This window comes from Zasmidium cellare, assembly GCF_010093935.1.
Source record: "Zasmidium cellare ATCC 36951 unplaced genomic scaffold M409scaffold_49, whole genome shotgun sequence".
Lineage (NCBI taxonomy): Eukaryota > Fungi > Ascomycota > Dothideomycetes > Mycosphaerellales > Mycosphaerellaceae > Zasmidium > Zasmidium cellare.
The window spans coordinates 189,694-206,708 of NW_022986993.1; the positions used below are offsets into that span (position 1 = coordinate 189,694).

The 17,015-nt window shown below is 52.1% G+C and overlaps 8 protein-coding genes across 8 annotated transcripts; 6 read left to right on the forward strand and 2 right to left on the reverse strand.

Annotated features, from left to right (window-relative positions):
• Positions 1–262: 262 nt before the first annotated feature.
• M409DRAFT_29227 (uncharacterized protein) lies at positions 263–1,930 on the reverse strand (the record flags this gene model as incomplete). Its single annotated transcript, XM_033809367.1, has 1 exon — positions 263–1,930. One exon carries the CDS (start codon positions 1,928–1,930, stop codon positions 263–265), a length of 1,668 nt encoding a protein of 555 aa, XP_033661268.1.
• Positions 1,931–2,423: 493 nt separating this feature from the next.
• On the forward strand, positions 2,424–3,506 carry M409DRAFT_70531 (glycoside hydrolase family 3 protein; the record flags this gene model as incomplete). The annotated part of the gene is made up of 1 exon (XM_033818782.1): positions 2,424–3,506. One exon carries the CDS (start codon positions 2,424–2,426, stop codon positions 3,504–3,506), a length of 1,083 nt encoding a protein of 360 aa, XP_033661269.1.
• An 82-nt stretch (positions 3,507–3,588) lies between these two features.
• Positions 3,589–5,573, reverse strand: M409DRAFT_29229 (uncharacterized protein; the record flags this gene model as incomplete). Its single annotated transcript, XM_033809368.1, has 6 exons — positions 3,589–3,672; positions 3,736–3,913; positions 3,969–4,729; positions 4,779–5,108; positions 5,165–5,349; positions 5,408–5,573. 6 exons carry the CDS (start codon positions 5,571–5,573, stop codon positions 3,589–3,591), a joined length of 1,704 nt encoding a protein of 567 aa, XP_033661270.1.
• Positions 5,574–6,244: 671 nt separating this feature from the next.
• M409DRAFT_70533 (uncharacterized protein) lies at positions 6,245–8,156 on the forward strand (the record flags this gene model as incomplete). Its single annotated transcript, XM_033818783.1, has 3 exons — positions 6,245–6,478; positions 6,542–7,772; positions 7,825–8,156. The coding sequence occupies 3 exons, from the start codon at positions 6,245–6,247 to the stop codon at positions 8,154–8,156; spliced, it is 1,797 nt and encodes a 598-aa protein (XP_033661271.1).
• Positions 8,157–8,792: 636 nt separating this feature from the next.
• Positions 8,793–10,073, forward strand: M409DRAFT_37769 (uncharacterized protein; the record flags this gene model as incomplete). Its single annotated transcript, XM_033810793.1, has 2 exons — positions 8,793–9,406; positions 9,455–10,073. 2 exons carry the CDS (start codon positions 8,793–8,795, stop codon positions 10,071–10,073), a joined length of 1,233 nt encoding a protein of 410 aa, XP_033661272.1.
• A 619-nt stretch (positions 10,074–10,692) lies between these two features.
• M409DRAFT_60079 (uncharacterized protein) lies at positions 10,693–11,625 on the forward strand (the record flags this gene model as incomplete). The annotated part of the gene is made up of 2 exons (XM_033814359.1): positions 10,693–11,021; positions 11,076–11,625. The coding sequence occupies 2 exons, from the start codon at positions 10,693–10,695 to the stop codon at positions 11,623–11,625; spliced, it is 879 nt and encodes a 292-aa protein (XP_033661273.1).
• Positions 11,626–12,166: 541 nt separating this feature from the next.
• On the forward strand, positions 12,167–13,134 carry M409DRAFT_60080 (uncharacterized protein; the record flags this gene model as incomplete). Its single annotated transcript, XM_033814360.1, has 2 exons — positions 12,167–12,196; positions 12,247–13,134. The coding sequence occupies 2 exons, from the start codon at positions 12,167–12,169 to the stop codon at positions 13,132–13,134; spliced, it is 918 nt and encodes a 305-aa protein (XP_033661274.1).
• Positions 13,135–14,460: 1,326 nt separating this feature from the next.
• Positions 14,461–16,782, forward strand: M409DRAFT_70537 (uncharacterized protein; the record flags this gene model as incomplete). Its single annotated transcript, XM_033818784.1, has 5 exons — positions 14,461–14,529; positions 14,590–14,922; positions 14,974–15,620; positions 15,671–16,245; positions 16,295–16,782. The coding sequence occupies 5 exons, from the start codon at positions 14,461–14,463 to the stop codon at positions 16,780–16,782; spliced, it is 2,112 nt and encodes a 703-aa protein (XP_033661275.1).
• Positions 16,783–17,015: the final 233 nt, after the last annotated feature.

Sequence of the window (17,015 nt, forward strand, 5' to 3'; positions counted from 1 at the left end):
TCTAGTCTTTCCATTGGGGATTACTGTCGCTGAAGCCATTCGAGATAAATGCCTAGCTATGGCGCGGAGCGTATTTTGCGAGCCGAAATTAGTCCGAATTTCATTCACTTGCTCCTGCACCTTCCTAGTTGGGATGAGCAGCCCTTAGATGAAACGACTCCTGTAAACCAGTAAGAAGCTTGTAAATGTCGCTCGCCGGTATAACTCACTCTCGAAACAATAATTGGGCGGGCCACATTGCATTCTTCTGATACAATCTCAATCATGCGGACATCCTACCCCTTCGAAGCCGACGCGGCCGCCCAACCTCACCCACGTGAGCCTCGACCCTCTCGTCGTCAGCAACGTCAAATCGGATTCCAACACGCTGGGTCAACTTCCCCGAAAGTCCAGCGCCGTACAATCCGCTCAGCGATTTCGAATCTACAGCGGCCAAGACTGAGATGAGACCAAATCCGTCATCAACAGGGCAGCTGTGGAACCACATCTTGGCCAAGAACGCAAAGAGGGAGACAACCGGCAGCACGAGGAAGACCAGCAGAAGTTCCCAGCTCCGTCTCAGTGTTTCGCGCTGTCGGTACACTTGCACCTCTGACGATGCCTTGGTGTACTGGTTGACCTCCCGCCATACCCCAGTCCGGCCATTATTCTCCACGCCACATTGTGCGACGATACGAGCCCAGAGAAATGTAACCGCAAGGGTTGGAGCGGTGCTGACGGAGCTATTGCGCGGATTCCGGGTCCAGTCGTACTCGGCCGCGAAGCGACTGGAAAGACCCACAACGTCAATCTGGTTGTCATCTATAAGCGACTGATTGCGTCGAAACAAAGCTTCGTCCTGAGTCTCCAAGATGTCTGCATTGACGAGTCTGATGCTGGACGGAGTGATCTTCCATGTGCCTGTTGCTTCGCGGCGAGAGTTGAAGGTCTGCTGCCTCTCGCCCCCGACTGTTTGTCCTCCCGTCTCGTTGTATATCGATAGATAACTGGTCGTGCAATTGGCGCCCGAAGGTCCATTGGCGACTACGACATGGCGTCCATACAGCATGTCCATATCCGCCCAGTTGCCGGGCCCGTATTGTGTTGCCAATTGTTGCCAATACGTGTTGTTATTTCGCAGCGATGTTGATATCTGCACCGTCTCCGGAACCGTCGCGTTGACAGTGGTGGTCAAAAGCACAAATTCATCTCTGTCCAATGACGCCTGCAGCGAGTCGAGATACTGAGGCATAGGTGCATCCGACACAGCACTTTTAGTGTTCGATGCGACGAGGAGATTGAAGCCATAACATTGAGGTTCCCTTGGATCGATCCAGAATGGTAGATATGTTTCAGTGATGAGGGAAAGACCCAGTCCAATATTTTGGTATCCTGGAGCAGCGGTCGCACCAAAATCGCCTGCGATGCCGTCGCACCTAACAGTGCTGCTTCCTCCAACACACCTTTTGTATCCCACACTCAGCGCCAGCGGAACTGCTGTGAGCAGGAAAATTACCGCCTTGCAGAGCATGCTGGACTTGGCGATGAAGAATTGGCCTTGCAAGATCGTCTCCAGATCTTGGAGACTTGCTCTTCCTGACTGTATAGAGTATTGCAGCGTGGCAAGCGAGACCTGCTTCTGACAGGCTATGGCCATCAGAGCAAGACAAAAGCCGACGACGACTAGCTGATTCGTTTGACCGAGAAAGACGGCAGCGCGTTGGGGAAACACTGATCCTACGAGGATGGCGAGGCAAGCGAAAACACCGAGAAGCAGGCCGACGTCGTTCCAGGAGATGAGCGACTTGGAAGACGGCTTGCCTACCGACTGCGATTGCGATCCGTTTTCAGATTCGCCCAAAGGGACGAGGCGGACGGTAGCTCGACCATGCTTGGAAGTTGGTAGGAATGCATCCGAGGACTGATGCTGGTCCCAGGAATTCGACGCCATAGTCAATAAGCTCAGTATAGCGGAGACATTTGAAACGAAAGCCTTCAACGATCTTGGTCAGGCTGAAGAATGTCTGCTGGGGGCGGGGCAGACTGGGGCTAAGCGCCTCAAGCCACCCTCCGGTGAGGTGCATTGAGGCAGACATGTACCTTCAAGTTGCAGATCGTGGCGTCGAAGGCTCACATATTGATTGGCCACCATCGCAATAATCTTTTGATACCGCGACTGGGGCGAATCATGAAAATGTAGCAAGGCAGTGCAAGCTTCGGTGGCTGTGACGGGAGAAGGCAGCGACAGCACATGACAATCGAGCTCTACAACGACTTTCATAGTATCACAATTCCCACGAACCGAAGTCAGCCCGAGAACTCTATTCACTCACTGCACCTTCCTATTTGGGCAGCTGCCCCACCAACGAAATTCTTGAAGCAAGTCCCAATGGCTTCATCTTCATCTCTATTTTTGTAGCCCCAGCGCATGAGCAAGGTCAACGATGAGAGTCACTGTTGCATTTCCAGCTCTTTGCTTCAGCCTAACGGCAGCCAGCCGCACAGGCTTCAACCCCAGTGACGGCGTACAAGCAGGTTACCACGTAATCTGGTCATACCCAGGACCCACCATACCGCAAGACATATACTCCGCAGCTATAGCCGGCCGACTCGGCGGCATCATTCTCTTCGGAGAGAACGTCAACGACAATCTCCCCACTCAGATCAATGCACTGCAGCAGACATACAAGAAGTCGAAGAACTACCCAGGATTTCCTCTTCTGATTCTGACCGACCAAGAAGGGGGCGAAGTGAATCGCCTCCCTGGAGGACCTACACAATCTGCAAAAGAGGTTGGGCAAGCTAGCGATCCAGCCGCTGCTGCTGCGAGTGCTGGGTCGACGGTGGCAACTGTCTTCTCAGAGTACAATGTCAATGGCGACCTAGCCCCGGTTTTGGGTGTATTCCGCGAGTCTGGTGACTTCCTAGATAGATACGAACGCTCATATGGCAACACATGTCAGCTAGTCTCCACATGCGTTGGACCCTTCATCTCCGCCATGCAATCCAAAGGAGTACTAGCTACGGCGAAGCACTTCCCGGGTCTTGGAGCCGCAGCCCGAGATGCGAATACCGATGTCGAGCCTGTCACGCTCAACCTGACGCTAAACGAGATTCGTAGCATTGATGAAGTACCTTACAAAACTGCTATCAGTACCGGAGTCAAAATGGTCATGCCATCCTGGGCGCTCTATCCAGCTTTGGACAGCAAATATCCATCCGGACTGAGCAAACGCTGGATCCGGCAAGAACTTCGTGGACGACTTGGCTTTCGAGGGGTTACGATCAGTGATGCTATCGAAGCAGGAGCTCTGACTGCTTTTGGGGATACCGGCGAAAGGACGACGTTGGCCTTGTCGGCCGGCATGGATGTTATTCTGGCTGCAGCTCGGAATACAACGCAAGGCTCGAATGCCGTGACTGCTATTGTGTCCGGGCTGAAGAGTGGACAGATAGATCTTCGAGCTTTCAAAGAATCCACGAAAAGAATCGCTGACCTGAGAAAAAGTTTGGCGGGAAAGCATTAAATTTTGAGGTACTGTAGCTTGTGTTCGGAAAAACTCCCTGAACGCCGTGCTGCATAGTTAGTATATATGACAAAGCAATACTTCAAGATGCTCTCGCCGCAGCGCCTCTGCCAAACTCTTGCAAAGTCTTCGGTGCATCGCCTTTTGGCATGTGCATCTCAACGAACTGGTCGAACAAAGTCAGCTTCGAGGCTTCCATATCAGACACCTTCATGTCAAGGAAGCTTACCTGCAGACCTTCTCCGTTGGCAAACGACTTATTTTGCAGTAGACTCTCAAGCTCTTGTCGAGTTCGTATCTTCCAAGTCTTGACCGTGTGCGAGGTGCCTTCGGGGATGAGCGTCTGAGGAAACTTGGAGTATTGCCATTGAGGAATGTCGTTGTAACCGGCTTCCATGCCATGTACCCTAGTTCACGTTCGGTCAGATTTCACGTATACGGTAATCGAGATGCAAGACTTACCAACGCTCAATCTCATAACCACTGTTCTCGATCAGGAACATAGTGACCTTGAGATTATGCCGAATGATGGTCGATAACTCTTGAGCGGTAAGCTGGAAGGAGCCATCGCCCTCGAAGCAAATAACCCTTTGTCCCTTTCCAAACTCTTTTGTGGCCAGGGCTGCTCCTTGTGTGGCGCCAACACCATAGCCGATGCTCGACCACAAGATCTGATTGATGATGGTCACGTTGCGCGGAAGCTTTGTTTCCCAGTGACCCAGATACGAAGTGCCTGTCTCAGTGACGAGGACATCCCCTTCTTGCATGAAGTTGGATAGCCTGGGCCACAGCCATGCATGTGTTATGAGGCTCTTATCCGTCTCGTCGGCCACTTGCGGTGATGGTATGCTTGGGACTTGTCTCGCGGTCTGGGACAGCTTTGAAGGATCCAACTCTCGCTCCAGCCGTGGCACTAGTGATTTGAAGTATACATTCTCGATCTTGGCGTACTTGACATCGACATGGTTGTAGTTAATGTCGATAGTGTTGAGTCGGGAGAAGCGGTAGGTGAAGCCGGCGGTATTAAGGTCTGATTTGATGTTGCCGATCGTGATGACCAGGTCACTTTGCTCGATGGCTTCAGCGATTCCTTTTGCTGAGACCTCTCCGGCATAGAGACCAACGAAGTTGGGTAAGTCTTCATTGATGACGCCCTTGCCCATAGGTGCGACAAAAGTCGGGATGCCTGCCTTATTGACGAGGGCCTCTACTTGAGGACGGATCTGTGTCGGATCAGCTACGCACGGGGCGTTGGCATCCGATTGCTCATACCCCTCTTCTTTGCACTGCGCCATCGATCAAGAACACGGGATGCTTTGCTTCGTACAAACGATCGAGAACGATGTGCGTCGCAAAGTCCTCGGCGTCTTTATCACTGGCATGACTCGTCACATCGATTGGGGTGTCAAGTAAACGAGCATGCACGGGCTGCTCGACCATATCGGTCGGGAGCTGAATGTAAACCGGCCTCGATTCAACATAGCAAGTCCGCAGAACACGATCGATCTCCATGGGTGCGGTAGCGGGATCAAGGAGGTCGGCCTGTGCTATGGTGATCTCCTTGTACATCCTTGCGAAAACGGTGAAGTCGCCATTGCCCAGCTTTTTACAAAGCGAGTCAGCTCATCATTCATCAAGCCAGTTATAACGGTACCTACCGTGTGATGTAGAAGCATGCCCTCTTTCTGACTTGGTCGGCCGGGCACACCCACAACGTGTACGACAGGGGCGAGCTCAGCGAATGAGCCGGCGATCGCGTTGACAGCTGAGAGCTCACCGACGCCAAAAGTCGTGCAGATGGCGCCGAGGCCTCGAAGACGCGCGTAGGCATCGGCAGCGTAGCCTGGGGCAGATTGCGGTTAGCGATGATCATGGTCTGGAAGCGATTCGAGGTCCGGTACCAGCATTGAGCTCATTACAGTTCCCGACCCATCGAAGACCACTTGACTCAACGAAGTCGAGCGCAAGGAGATTGAAGTCCCCTGGTACACCGTGGAGGGAAGTGCAGCCCAGCTGAATGAGGCGCGTGAAAAGGTACTCAGCAACGTTGACCGTTCGTTCAGCCATTTCGATAGGTTGGAGGTGTGAGAAGTGTTGTACTGTAGGTGAGTTGGCTGTTTGACCGAACGGCTGGACATATATATCTTCGACGCCACACTCCCCTCGTCACATTGATATCCATTTCAGCTTGGCCAGAGCAAGCTCAAAGCTGCCTAAGCCATTAGTCGTCGACAGAGTAGCGTCTCCCACAGCATCATCATTGACGACGACGCAAAGTCAACAGATTCGACTAGCATTGCACAGCTGGCCATGGTTCCAATTCCATTGTATGGATAAACGTTTTGTGCTATCTTCAACACTCGGCTTAGGAATTCGTTCCGATACACAAAGGCTGCACTTAAGCCGAGCGAATTGCCTCGGAGTAAGGAGACCCTGATCTTCACTCGGCTTAAACCAACAGGCTTCGAGCGCGGAAAGCTGCCATGGAAAGAATCCTATGCCGATATTTTCGTGATGTTACTGACGCACTGCGACGAGGGTCTCAATGCGGATGACTGCGGATGAGTGGCCCATCAGCATGTTGTAAGAGGCTCATCATTGAGACAAGTAGATCCAGGAGAACCGTGCGACAGAACATCACTTCCAATGGATGTCAGGAGGTCCGCTGCAGGGTCTATAAGGCCTTCGATTTGGTCCTTGTCCGGAAGAATGCCATCCAGCCGAATTTATCTTGCAGAATGTTTGCAACCTCCAAGTCGTCGATTGGCCGTCAGGCCCAGATTGCATTTACGAGAGGCTTTCACGAATCTTCCAGGTCGAGAGTGACAACCAAGGCACCATGGAACGAAACCAGAAGCCCAAACAAGACAATCATTCGATCGCACTTGTGTAGGCACTTCTCGCAAGCTGCCCGCAAAGTACCGGATGAAGAGAAGGCAAGGGTGACTTGGTTACCGTTCGCGTGCGCTCTCGTTGGTATAGCGTCGAGCATCACACTGCTGTTGCCAGAGAAACGCGCAGTACAAGCAGAACAGCCTTCGCCTGATGAGGGTGCCGCATCAACCACCTCAACAAGACCACTCTTCGCGATGCCATCCCTGCAATACAACACGTCGGAAGCAAATCTGAAAGCAGCCCACAAAGACTTTGTCTCCACGCTCGGAGAAGAAAACGTCAGCCTAGTACACGGAGAACGAGTCACCCACTCCAGCACAGAATGGTCTCCAGCCCCACGAGAAGACGACATTCCATCGATTATCGTCTACCCGCGCAACACGCAAGACGTGAGTAAGATTGCCAAAATCTGCCATCGTCGCAGAATTCCCATGATTGGATTCAGTGGAGGGACAAGTCTGGAGGGAACGTTGGCAGCGCAGCACCGCGAGGTCTGCATTGATTTCAATCGGCATATGAATCAAGTGTTGGAGGTGCGGAAGGATGATATGGATGTCACTGTACAGCCGTCGGTGGGATATCAACAGCTGAATGAGCTACTAGCCAAGGACGATATGTTTTGTCCTCCAGATCCAGGACCAGGCGCTCAGATTGGCGGCATGATATCTCAGGGATGCTCGGGAACGAATGCGTATCGATACGGCACAATGAAAGACTGGGTCTTAGGTCTCGAAGTCGTTCTGGCGGATGGAACGATTATCCAGACGAGACATCGACCACGCAAGTCAAGCTCAGGATATGATTTAACTCGCTTGTTCACGGGATCAGAAGGCACTCTTGGTTTTGTGACTAAAGCACACCTGAAACTCACAAGACAACCTGAAAACGTTCGAGTCGCAGTGGCCCAATTTCCTTCCATCGACCATGCTGTTCGACTGGCCGCGAGGATTGTGCAAACCGGGCATCAACTGGAAGCTATGGAACTCTTGGACGCAACCACAATGCGCGCGGTTAATGGAGGCGGATATTGCTCGACAGAGTGGCCAGAGAAAGCGACTCTATTCCTGAAAATCGCAGGGTCGACGCCAGAAGCCGTAAAGGGTATCGCGAAAGAAGTCGCAGACCTAGCCAGCAAGACCGGCTCTGCAAATTTTCAGCTCGCGGCTGATGATGAAGAAGGAGAGGGCTTGTGGGAGGCTCGTAAAACTGCTCTGTGGTCCACACTGGCTCTGAAGAGAGATCCAGACGACAAGTTTCTGAGCGCGGATGCTTGCGTGCCGATATCGAGGCTTGGGGATATTATTCGAGAGAGTCGAAAGAAAGTCGACGAGTCAAATTTGTTGGGCTCGTTCCTTGGACATGTTGGCGATGGTGAGTGACCTGTTGTTCCGTGACGGTACACCAGTTTCTAACTCGAAGCTAGGCAACTTCCATGCCACGGTCCTCTATAGTGCCAAAGAGAAGGCAAAAGCAAGAAAGCTGATTTCCGAAATCCAGCAAATGAGCGTGGACATGGATGGTACAGTGTCCGGTGAGCACGGCATTGGACTCGAGTATCGTGACCAGGTTGTCTACGAGCTCGGCGAAGCATCCGTAGATGCAATGCGGGCGGTCAAGCTCGCACTTGATCCGTTGTGTTTGCTGAATCCAGGAAAGATGATTCGGATGGGAAAGGAGGCGGATGCTGGAGATCATGAAGATAGAGAACATGCTTCGTCGCCAGGAGGTTTCCATGGTGATTCTCATAGATTGTAACGCATATTGAGATATCATAGATAGTAATGCATATTGAGATGGTTGTCAACTGCAGCGCTGTGAGATTTGCACTTGATGTGAAGCTTGAGGCGTCGGAGGCCGCGTACGTGGTGCCCCTCGAGTACCACCCGAGGCCAAAGACTCTGTCTGTCACTGATGGCTCTCGGATGTCAAATGACAACAGAATGACTCGTCCAATGGATGCCAGTACATTCATGATGCAATGATTAAGCAGCCTGACTTCCTGGAGGGCATGTACATCTTCACAGCTTGGAGCCTGCCGCTTGAACTGTATGATTTAGACGAGCGGACCGTGATGAGACGAGAGGTCCATTCGATCGGCAGTGTTGACCGCCTTCAGCCGCACTTGTCCCTAGCTGAATTGCCTGATGGACATCCACAGGGGGCACCCTCATATCGTTGAGCACCTTACGGTGTTGTTCACTTTCAGCTCAAGCAAGGCTGGGATTTCACGAAAGCCCGATTGGAAGTCTTCCGTTGCAGTCGATCAAGGGTCCAGTTTCCAGTATCAGCTCAAGGATAATCTTTCTACCGAAGCAGCCGGAGTTGGTATAAACACCACATGCAGCAAATGGTACAATGCTGCCATAGTCAATTTTATCCTCAGTATTCCTGATGGCAGCCTCTCCCATATCTTCCCGTCCTCGGGCTGCACCTCATCAGTACGAAACAGAAACGTTTCTGAATGCCCTGAAAGGAGTCAAGCCCAGCATTACATTCGACAGCTCCAAATGGGAACAGCTCGCCAAAGCAGCGCTCTCAGCAGATTCCTGGGGATACGTTTCTGGAAATGCTGGCACAGGAGAATCGGACAAGCGCAATCGAGATGCGTTCCACCAATGGGCCCTTCTTCCATCACGACTTGTCCAGACCAAATATCCAGAGCTTGAGACGACCGTCCTAGGTCAGAAAATGTCATATCCAGTTGCACTGGCGCCCATAGGTGTCCAGAAGATCTTCCATCGGGATGGCGAGATAGCTGCGGCAAAGGCTGCGGCAAGCTGTGGACTTCCTTACATACTTTCAAGTGCGACTTGCACAAGCATCGAGAACGCTGCGAAGGCCAATGAAGGAGGCACATCGTGGTTCCAGCTCTACTGGCCATCGAACGAGCACAACGAATACACCGTGTCGCTACTTCGACGAGCCAAGGCGGCCGGGTATACGGCTTTGTTCGTGACAGTCGATACGTATGCCATGGGCTGGAGATATGTCGATATGGATCACGGGTATGTAGCTAGAATTGAAAAGGTCTAGGCCAATGCTGACGTCGGCAGATACAATCCATTCCTTGTCGCAGATCATGTCGGAGTCGAGAACGGCCTCACCGATCCAGTCTTTCAGAAGCGGTGCCACGAAAAGCACAGCAAAGGCGTGGAGGACGACTTGGCTACCGCAGCCGCTGAGTGGGCTGGCATCAGCACGCCAGGGCTCTCACATTCGTGGGAGGATCTTTCGTTTTTGAAAAAGAACTGGGACGGACCGATCGTGCTTAAACGCATTCAAACAGTCGCAGATGCAAAGAAAGCAGTCGCCTACGGTATGCAAGGCGTCGTGGTGTCCAACCACGGCGGCAGACAACAAGATGGTGTTCCGGGGTCCTTGGAAACGCTTGAAGCAATTGCAAATGCTGTTGGGTCGGAGCTGGACGTTTTCTTCGATAGCGGCATACGTACTGGAGTGGACGTCGCCAAGGCACTGGCCCTTGGAGCAAAATGTGTCCTGATCGGCCGACCGTATATTTATGGCTTGGCCATCAACGGACAGACTGGTGTCGAACATGTCCTAAAGGCTCTACTTGGAGAGTTCGAGATGACTCTGCATCAAGCAGGCGTCGCTTCAGTGCAGTCCAAGGACCTCAATCGCAGCATTCTGAGCTGTGGGTGTCGGGACTGAAGGTATGCCCATTGCCGCATTGCATCGCATCTTGCTTCCAAGTAATTCAAATGTGCGCATAGCTCTTGTCAACTCGTTGCTGTGGAGTTTACTCCTTTCTTCATCCCGTATCTTTTTCACTCGTGGTGGGCTTCTTCATTGCCTCAGACCCGAAATCGGTAGTTCTACGATCGCAGCCTAGTTGTAATCTCCGCCCACACCAGATCCGAGACATAGGTGAAGGGCGTAGATCGGTATGGTCGGTTCGGCAGTGGAGGCTCTTGGATGAGGGATGCTAGCTTTCCTCGATTTTGATGCTTCGAATCAGGTTCACTTTGCCTCATCACTTCCCATCTGAGACTATAGCATTCTGGTCTCTCAAGCCGTATTTGGGCACATAGGGCCGTGGCTGCAAATATCAGACCTTTGATTAGATGTATGAGTGATAGCGATGCAAGGTCCACGGCAAAGGGACGTCTGAGGTGAGATTCCTTTCGATTGCCGAGGCCTCCCCGCCTCCTCCCGGATTGGCAACGACGGCGACGGAAAATCATCCTCACTTTCCAACAGCAATATAACTACAATCTATTCTACAGTCTCTGTACCATCTTGTCCAGATTGTAGAGTCTCGGCGAGCAGAATGGCCCACTCCTCAACGGCAGCAGACCTCAGCGTCTCCAACTTGTTCAACTTCAAGCAGCATGTAGTCTTGATTACTGGAGGCGCCACCGGCCTGGGAGAAATGGCCGCGCAAGCTTTTGTACAGAATGGCTCGCGAGTCATCATTGCGAGTCGGAAGAAGGGCGAACTTGAAAAGACCACCAGTAGACTCAACAGTCTTGGACCTGGAAAGTGCGAGTACGTCGTAGCGGATCTGAAGGATAAGGCAGGATGTGATGCCTTGGTAGCTGAGGTCAAGAAGAAGACTGATCGCTTGACTGTGCTTGTCAACAACTCTGGTGCAACTTGGTAGGTGCTCCAGACTTCCCGCGTGTATCTCGAGTTCTGACCGTCTTTTCACAGGGGAGCACCATACGACGACTTCCCAGAATCAGGCTGGGACAAGCTGATGGCACTTAATGTTAAGGCCATCTATTACACCACGGTCGGCCTGCATGGACTCTTAACCAAGGGCGCCACCGCAGACTTCCCTAACCGAGTCATCAACATCGCCAGTATGGCGGGCATAACCACCGTCGATGTGACAGTGGGCGACGAAGGCGGACTTGCAGCACCCGGTTCTGGAACCTTCAGCTACGGTCCCAGCAAAGCGGCTTGCATTCATCTCTCCAGGACGCAAGCATCTAAACTGATGCCTCACCATATCACTGTCAACTGTATCTGTCCAGGTGTCTTCCCGAGCCGCATGACAGCCTACGGATTCGAGACGGCTTTGGACACTTTGTCAGCAGGACAACCTAGTGGTAGAGTTGGAAAGCCAGAGGACTTCGCTGGTCTGGTTCTGTATCTCTCCAGCTACGGTGCTGGCCATGTCACTGGAAACGTCATTGAGATTGACGGAGGTAGCACAAGAAGTGGATACCGATCGAAGAAGAGAAATGAGAAATTGTAGGCTAACTGTCAATGTTTTCGGCGGCTTTGGCGATGAGTATTCACTGATTTCTCCGCCATTACAACACATTTTGTGCGAGTTTCTCATCAGGCAACCGCATTTTGATGGTCAAATTCCTAGCAGCCCGGCCGACCACGACTCTCTGCCCGAGCTATCAACGCCATCTACTCGACGAGCCTCTCATTCGCATAGGGATCGGTTCAGGTAGGAATATCTGGAGCTTCTTAGGGTTTTCTCGTTCCATCCCACGTCTATCTCCGGCCCTACCACATAGTCAGCAAAAGGGAGCTCTCACGACTCGCTCGCGGATTTGAGGATGCCCTAGCTCACCGAGATGCCGGACCAGGATTAATTTGCGATTTGACTAACTTGTTCAGGACGTTTAAGGCTGTAGCACAGAGCAAAGATGCAGGTACGCGGGTGGGCCACTTATGTCAGAATCTGGATTTAAGGACTCACGGGGACTGAGTATATATGTTGGCCTGCTCTCAGATCCCTTCGACATCACTTCCATCAAGCACTTCAGGATACTCGAGCAACAATGAAGGTTCAGCACGTTGCCGTCTCTGGGGTAAGCCTCTCACTCTTTCCACAACCTCTCAGCCCACTAACACGTTCCAGCCAAACGGCTCTCTCGGTGCAGCAGTCATCACAAACCTCCTCAAAGCAGGCTTCGAAGTAACGGTCCTCACTCGTAGCCCAGAGAAGACCGCAAAAGCCTTCCCCGGCGTCAAAGTCGCCGAAGCAGACTACTCCTCCGTTGAGAAGCTCACCTCAACGCTCAAATCCGCGGGAAAAGTCGATGCAGTCGTCTGTCTTATGAACCGTGAGGTCCATGTATTGCCCGCCCAGCTCGCCCTCATCGACGCCACAATTGCCGCGGGGATTCCGCACTACATTCCCTCGTCATTTGGAGCGGATATGCGGAAGCCGAAGAACCGCCATCTTCCGCCACTCGAGCCCAAGGGAGATATGGAAGACTACGTCGTGAAGAAAGCCAACGAGGGGGCTTTGACGTTCACGATCATTAACCAGGGGGTGCTGCTAGACTGGGCTCTTGACAGAGACATCTTGTTGAACTTTGACGGGCAGCCGATCCGTCTCCTCGATCATGGAAAGGGGAAGATCTCCGCTACCACGCTCGATGATGTCGGCAAGGCTGTTGCGCTCGCTCTGTCTAAGAGAGATCTGGTCATCAACAAGTACTGCTTCATCCACTCCAAGGCCACCTCCCAGCTGGAAATGCTTCGCCTGCTGCGAGAACTCAGGCCGAACGACGAGATCAAGACAATGAACATCGATACTGATGCGATGCTCAAAGAATCCGAGGAGAACTTCAAGAAGGGTGATTTGAGCCCCATGGCGATGAGAGGGTATATAGTCAAGGTTAGTTTTGGGGACAATGGCGAGGAGGGAAATCATTTCGACAAGACTGATAATGAGTTGTTGGGGCTGCCGGAGTGGAGTGAGGAGCAGTTGAAGGAGTTTATTAAAAAGTACATCAAGTGACCCTTGAAGTCATATCAGTACGAATTCTTCAATATCGACTCCTCTTTGCCTGAGAGCATCGACATCACATCGAGGGTCACACCATGAATTTTGAAGCTCTCCGGTCCGAGTATTTCGATACTCCGGAAGATACGGCGTGTTTTCTTTGGTCACGTCTTCCCAGTCACAAGGCAGAGACGATAAGCGAGGGTCTGTGAATGTCAATCGCCCGGTGGTCTTATCCCTGAATGCTGGATATCTATACGGGTACTCCGTGAGCTTCACATCAGGCACTTTGTGGGTTTCAAACCTTCCCTATCGCGGTGGAGCATTGTGGCCTGGCCTGCGCTGCTGGAAACCTCGTGCAAGATGGGTCATTGGGACACCTTCTTTTGATACCATCTTGCGTGACCAGACCTAGTGGCGACGAGAGACTTAAAGAGAGGTGGAGGGCCTGGGCAAGTCCGCAGAATCGCAGCATTGCAGGGCTTCAAATGAGCGCAGAGACTGGAAAATAAGGCCCGCGTGATGGACCCCGGTAACGAGTGGCTCTTCTGTTCATGGCGCAATAGAAACTGTGCATCGCATCTGCAAAGGAATGAGGGGCGAGCATATGAGCACTGTTACGTGCGTCTCCCGAGATCGAAGGCAGGTCATGGAAAGTAGATCGTTTCCCATGCAAATAGGCTATGCGCGGAGGTTGCCACAAAATGCCATCTGCAAAGGCATTCTGTTCAGCGGTTTCGCGTCGTGAGCATGTCGCTTCCACGATCGTTCCCTCTGTTGCGGACTTGTACTTGAAAACTGACAGTATCGACGGCCAGCTACTTGGCGACCTCGGGAAGCTATGAAACTAGCGGGTTCCCATCTCGTCACCATCAAGTTGTGTCATGCAAAGCGGACTTGGCGCAGATGTCAGCGAAGATACTCAAGGCTGCACACTGTGCTGACGATGGTACCAGGTGAGATACGGCGTTGTTGCCGGCACCGGATGTGCTCTAGACTCGCAGACCGGGACGGTACGGAAGACGTGGACTTTGGCCGCATCTAGCATACACCATGTGTACAGTCATCTGATCCGTGGCGTATCGCTGCTGTTGCCTTTGTGCCTGGCGTTGTTGCTGTTGCGATGGGTAGAAGTCTGGACAGCTCGGGTTTTGAGCTTCATTTTGTCGCCGCCTCAGGCATCCTCATCGGGTAAGTCGGCTACGGGATTAGGCGAGCGGGAACTTTGTCAACCTCACTTCAGCTCTGCACCGCGCCATCAACGTCGCCAAGTCAGCAGAGGCATCATGAACGAGCCCGCCGATCGATGATATGTAACAAAAACATCGAATAACGACTTAAATGCCTCCTCAGCGCACCTCGGAGCGGCCTCGGCCACGACAAGACCCTGTCTCCTGCTCCTTGTGCCGGGTACGAAACATCCGCCCGATGTCTTCGAAATCGGCGAGGCGCTGACATGTCTTTCTTCAGGTAAAGAAACTTAAATGCGACCGGCAGAGACCATGTTCGAATTGCTCAAGTCGCCGGGTGGCATGCGAATACCAGGGCGAACGACACTTTTCGTCTGTTGAAGCCTCCAACGAAGATGATGACCTCCGGACGGAAAACAGAATCATCAAGGCGAGGCTGGAGAGGCTGGAGCAGACCGTCTATGGAAGCCAGTCATTACCGCCTCTTGCCGCTCTGAACTATCCTTCCACTTCTACTGCCGCTTCAACGCCACCACGTCCAAGAACAGATGGCGAGAAGGCAGAGGAAGACTCTCACTGGCTGGAATCCATCGGAACACGCTCAGAACTTACCGTAAGTTGGGAGCTTTGGAATCATAAATCTTTGTTAACCATATATTTGTAGCTACCACAATTCACGGAGCGACTGCAGATCAACATCCAAACCGAGGAGCAAATAGCCGCTGCTGTGCACACGCCACGGATGCATACTATCGATGTGCCGCCTTATCATGTAGCAGTTCGCTTCTTGAACGTTTATGCGGACAATCTGGACGCCATGCAGCACGTCCTGCATGTTGAACATACTCGCAACATGTTCGATCGAGTGTATACTCAAATTCAATCCTCAGACAAGATCGACCCTGGCGCTCTTGCTTTGATCCTGAGCATTTGTGCCAGCGTGGGCTTTTATTGGATGGTTGGTTTCCACCGCGGACCGGACATCTTTGGAGACCAGCCTACTGCCAACAAAGTTTCTACAGAGTGGTCAAGACAGGCCTTGTATGCGATCGAACAAGTCCGCGTGTCGACTACCGAGACAAGCTTGGAGGCTGTGCAAGCATGCATCATGTTGACGTTCCTGTTCTACCATGTCGAGGGCTTCACTGTGAGAGTCAGAATGATGCATTCTACTGCAATCGCAATGGCTCGAGATCAGAGTCTACACAAGCTCGATGCCAAAGCTGCACGAACCGCGGATCTGACACAAGTTGGTATCATCGAGAAAGAAGTCCGCAGAAAGGTTTGGTGGCATTTGTCTTGCACGGATTGGTATGGTTGAACCTATTCACGCCATAGTCACACACTGACATCGTCAACAGGTTGTTGACGTACATTCGAGGTCCTCAAGAAGGCATGTATTCGATACATCCCCGTCAAATATCCACCAATCAGCCACGAAACCTAACGCGAGAGGATCTCAACACTCATGGGCCCGACTTTAGCCGTAGCTCCCTGGAACCCACCATCATGAGCTACTATCTGCACCGCATCAAGCTCGCACATGCATGTCGAGAGATTGTAGACGCTGTCTGGTGCTATCCAGATCTGGAACAAGTCAATTACGATCTGGTTGCCAGCATGGATTCAAAGTTCGAGAGCATCTACCGTGGCATGCCTCGCTTCCTTCGCTTCGACATTTCTAGCGCCCAACTGAAAATGGAATACGGAGATGCCTTTACTGTACAAATGGACAATCAGCGTGTGATGGCCAACCAGATGATCAATACCATGAGGTGTAAGCTGCACCTGCCTTTCCTCATCCGAGCAAAATTCGATTCCCGCTTCAATTACTCAAGAAACATTGGCCTGGAGTCCGCACGGAATGTTTTCAAGATCCGTCAAACGGTTTTGCAGGAGGAAAGCTCGTTCTTGGAGTCGCATCTCAAACTTGGAGGTTCGTCTGAAACTCGTGCCGAAGCTTTCACAGAAACTGACATATGCAGGTATTATGCTTCATGTCTTCTACGCAACGGTCGTACTTGTCATGGATATCTGCGTCAACAAAGGAGACGACGACCCTCAGCGTCTGGCCCAGGTCCGAGAAGCTCTGAACATCATTGAACAGACCAAAGATGCCTCCGAGATGGGCGCCCAATTCTCGGACTCCTTGCTTGCTGTGCTCAGAAAACATCACGTAAAGTTGCCAAACGCGAATGCGAACACAGCACGAACCAGTGTACCCGGGCAGGCCATGATCTCCACTGGGAATGGCTACCTCGTACAGGGCCAGCCATATGAAGCACAGCAGCAGACCAACGGCACGGCTTCGTATGTGAGCAACCCGTCTATGTCTACTAATGGCTACCCAACCAGCAGCGGTGGACTTGAATTCGACGGCGGCATGTGGCAGGACTTTATCGATCAAGGCCAAATGCTGGATACACAGGACTGGGAAGCGCTCCTGCAGGATCTCGACATGCACATTCTTTGAGTGGTATACGAGGAAGACCCCATTTTACTTCGGCCGCCGTACACTCTCCTTTAGCGGGCCTTCCGCGGGCTTTAAATCCTTCGCCACGGACGATCCGATCCTGCAAGCCACGCCCATGGAGCTTCTATTTGGCCGAAGCGAGCAACCACACCTTATAGCTGCACAATTCAGTCGACAACCGATAATGCAGCAAAGTACAACTTCTACAGTGATAGCGACGGACGCATCACTGT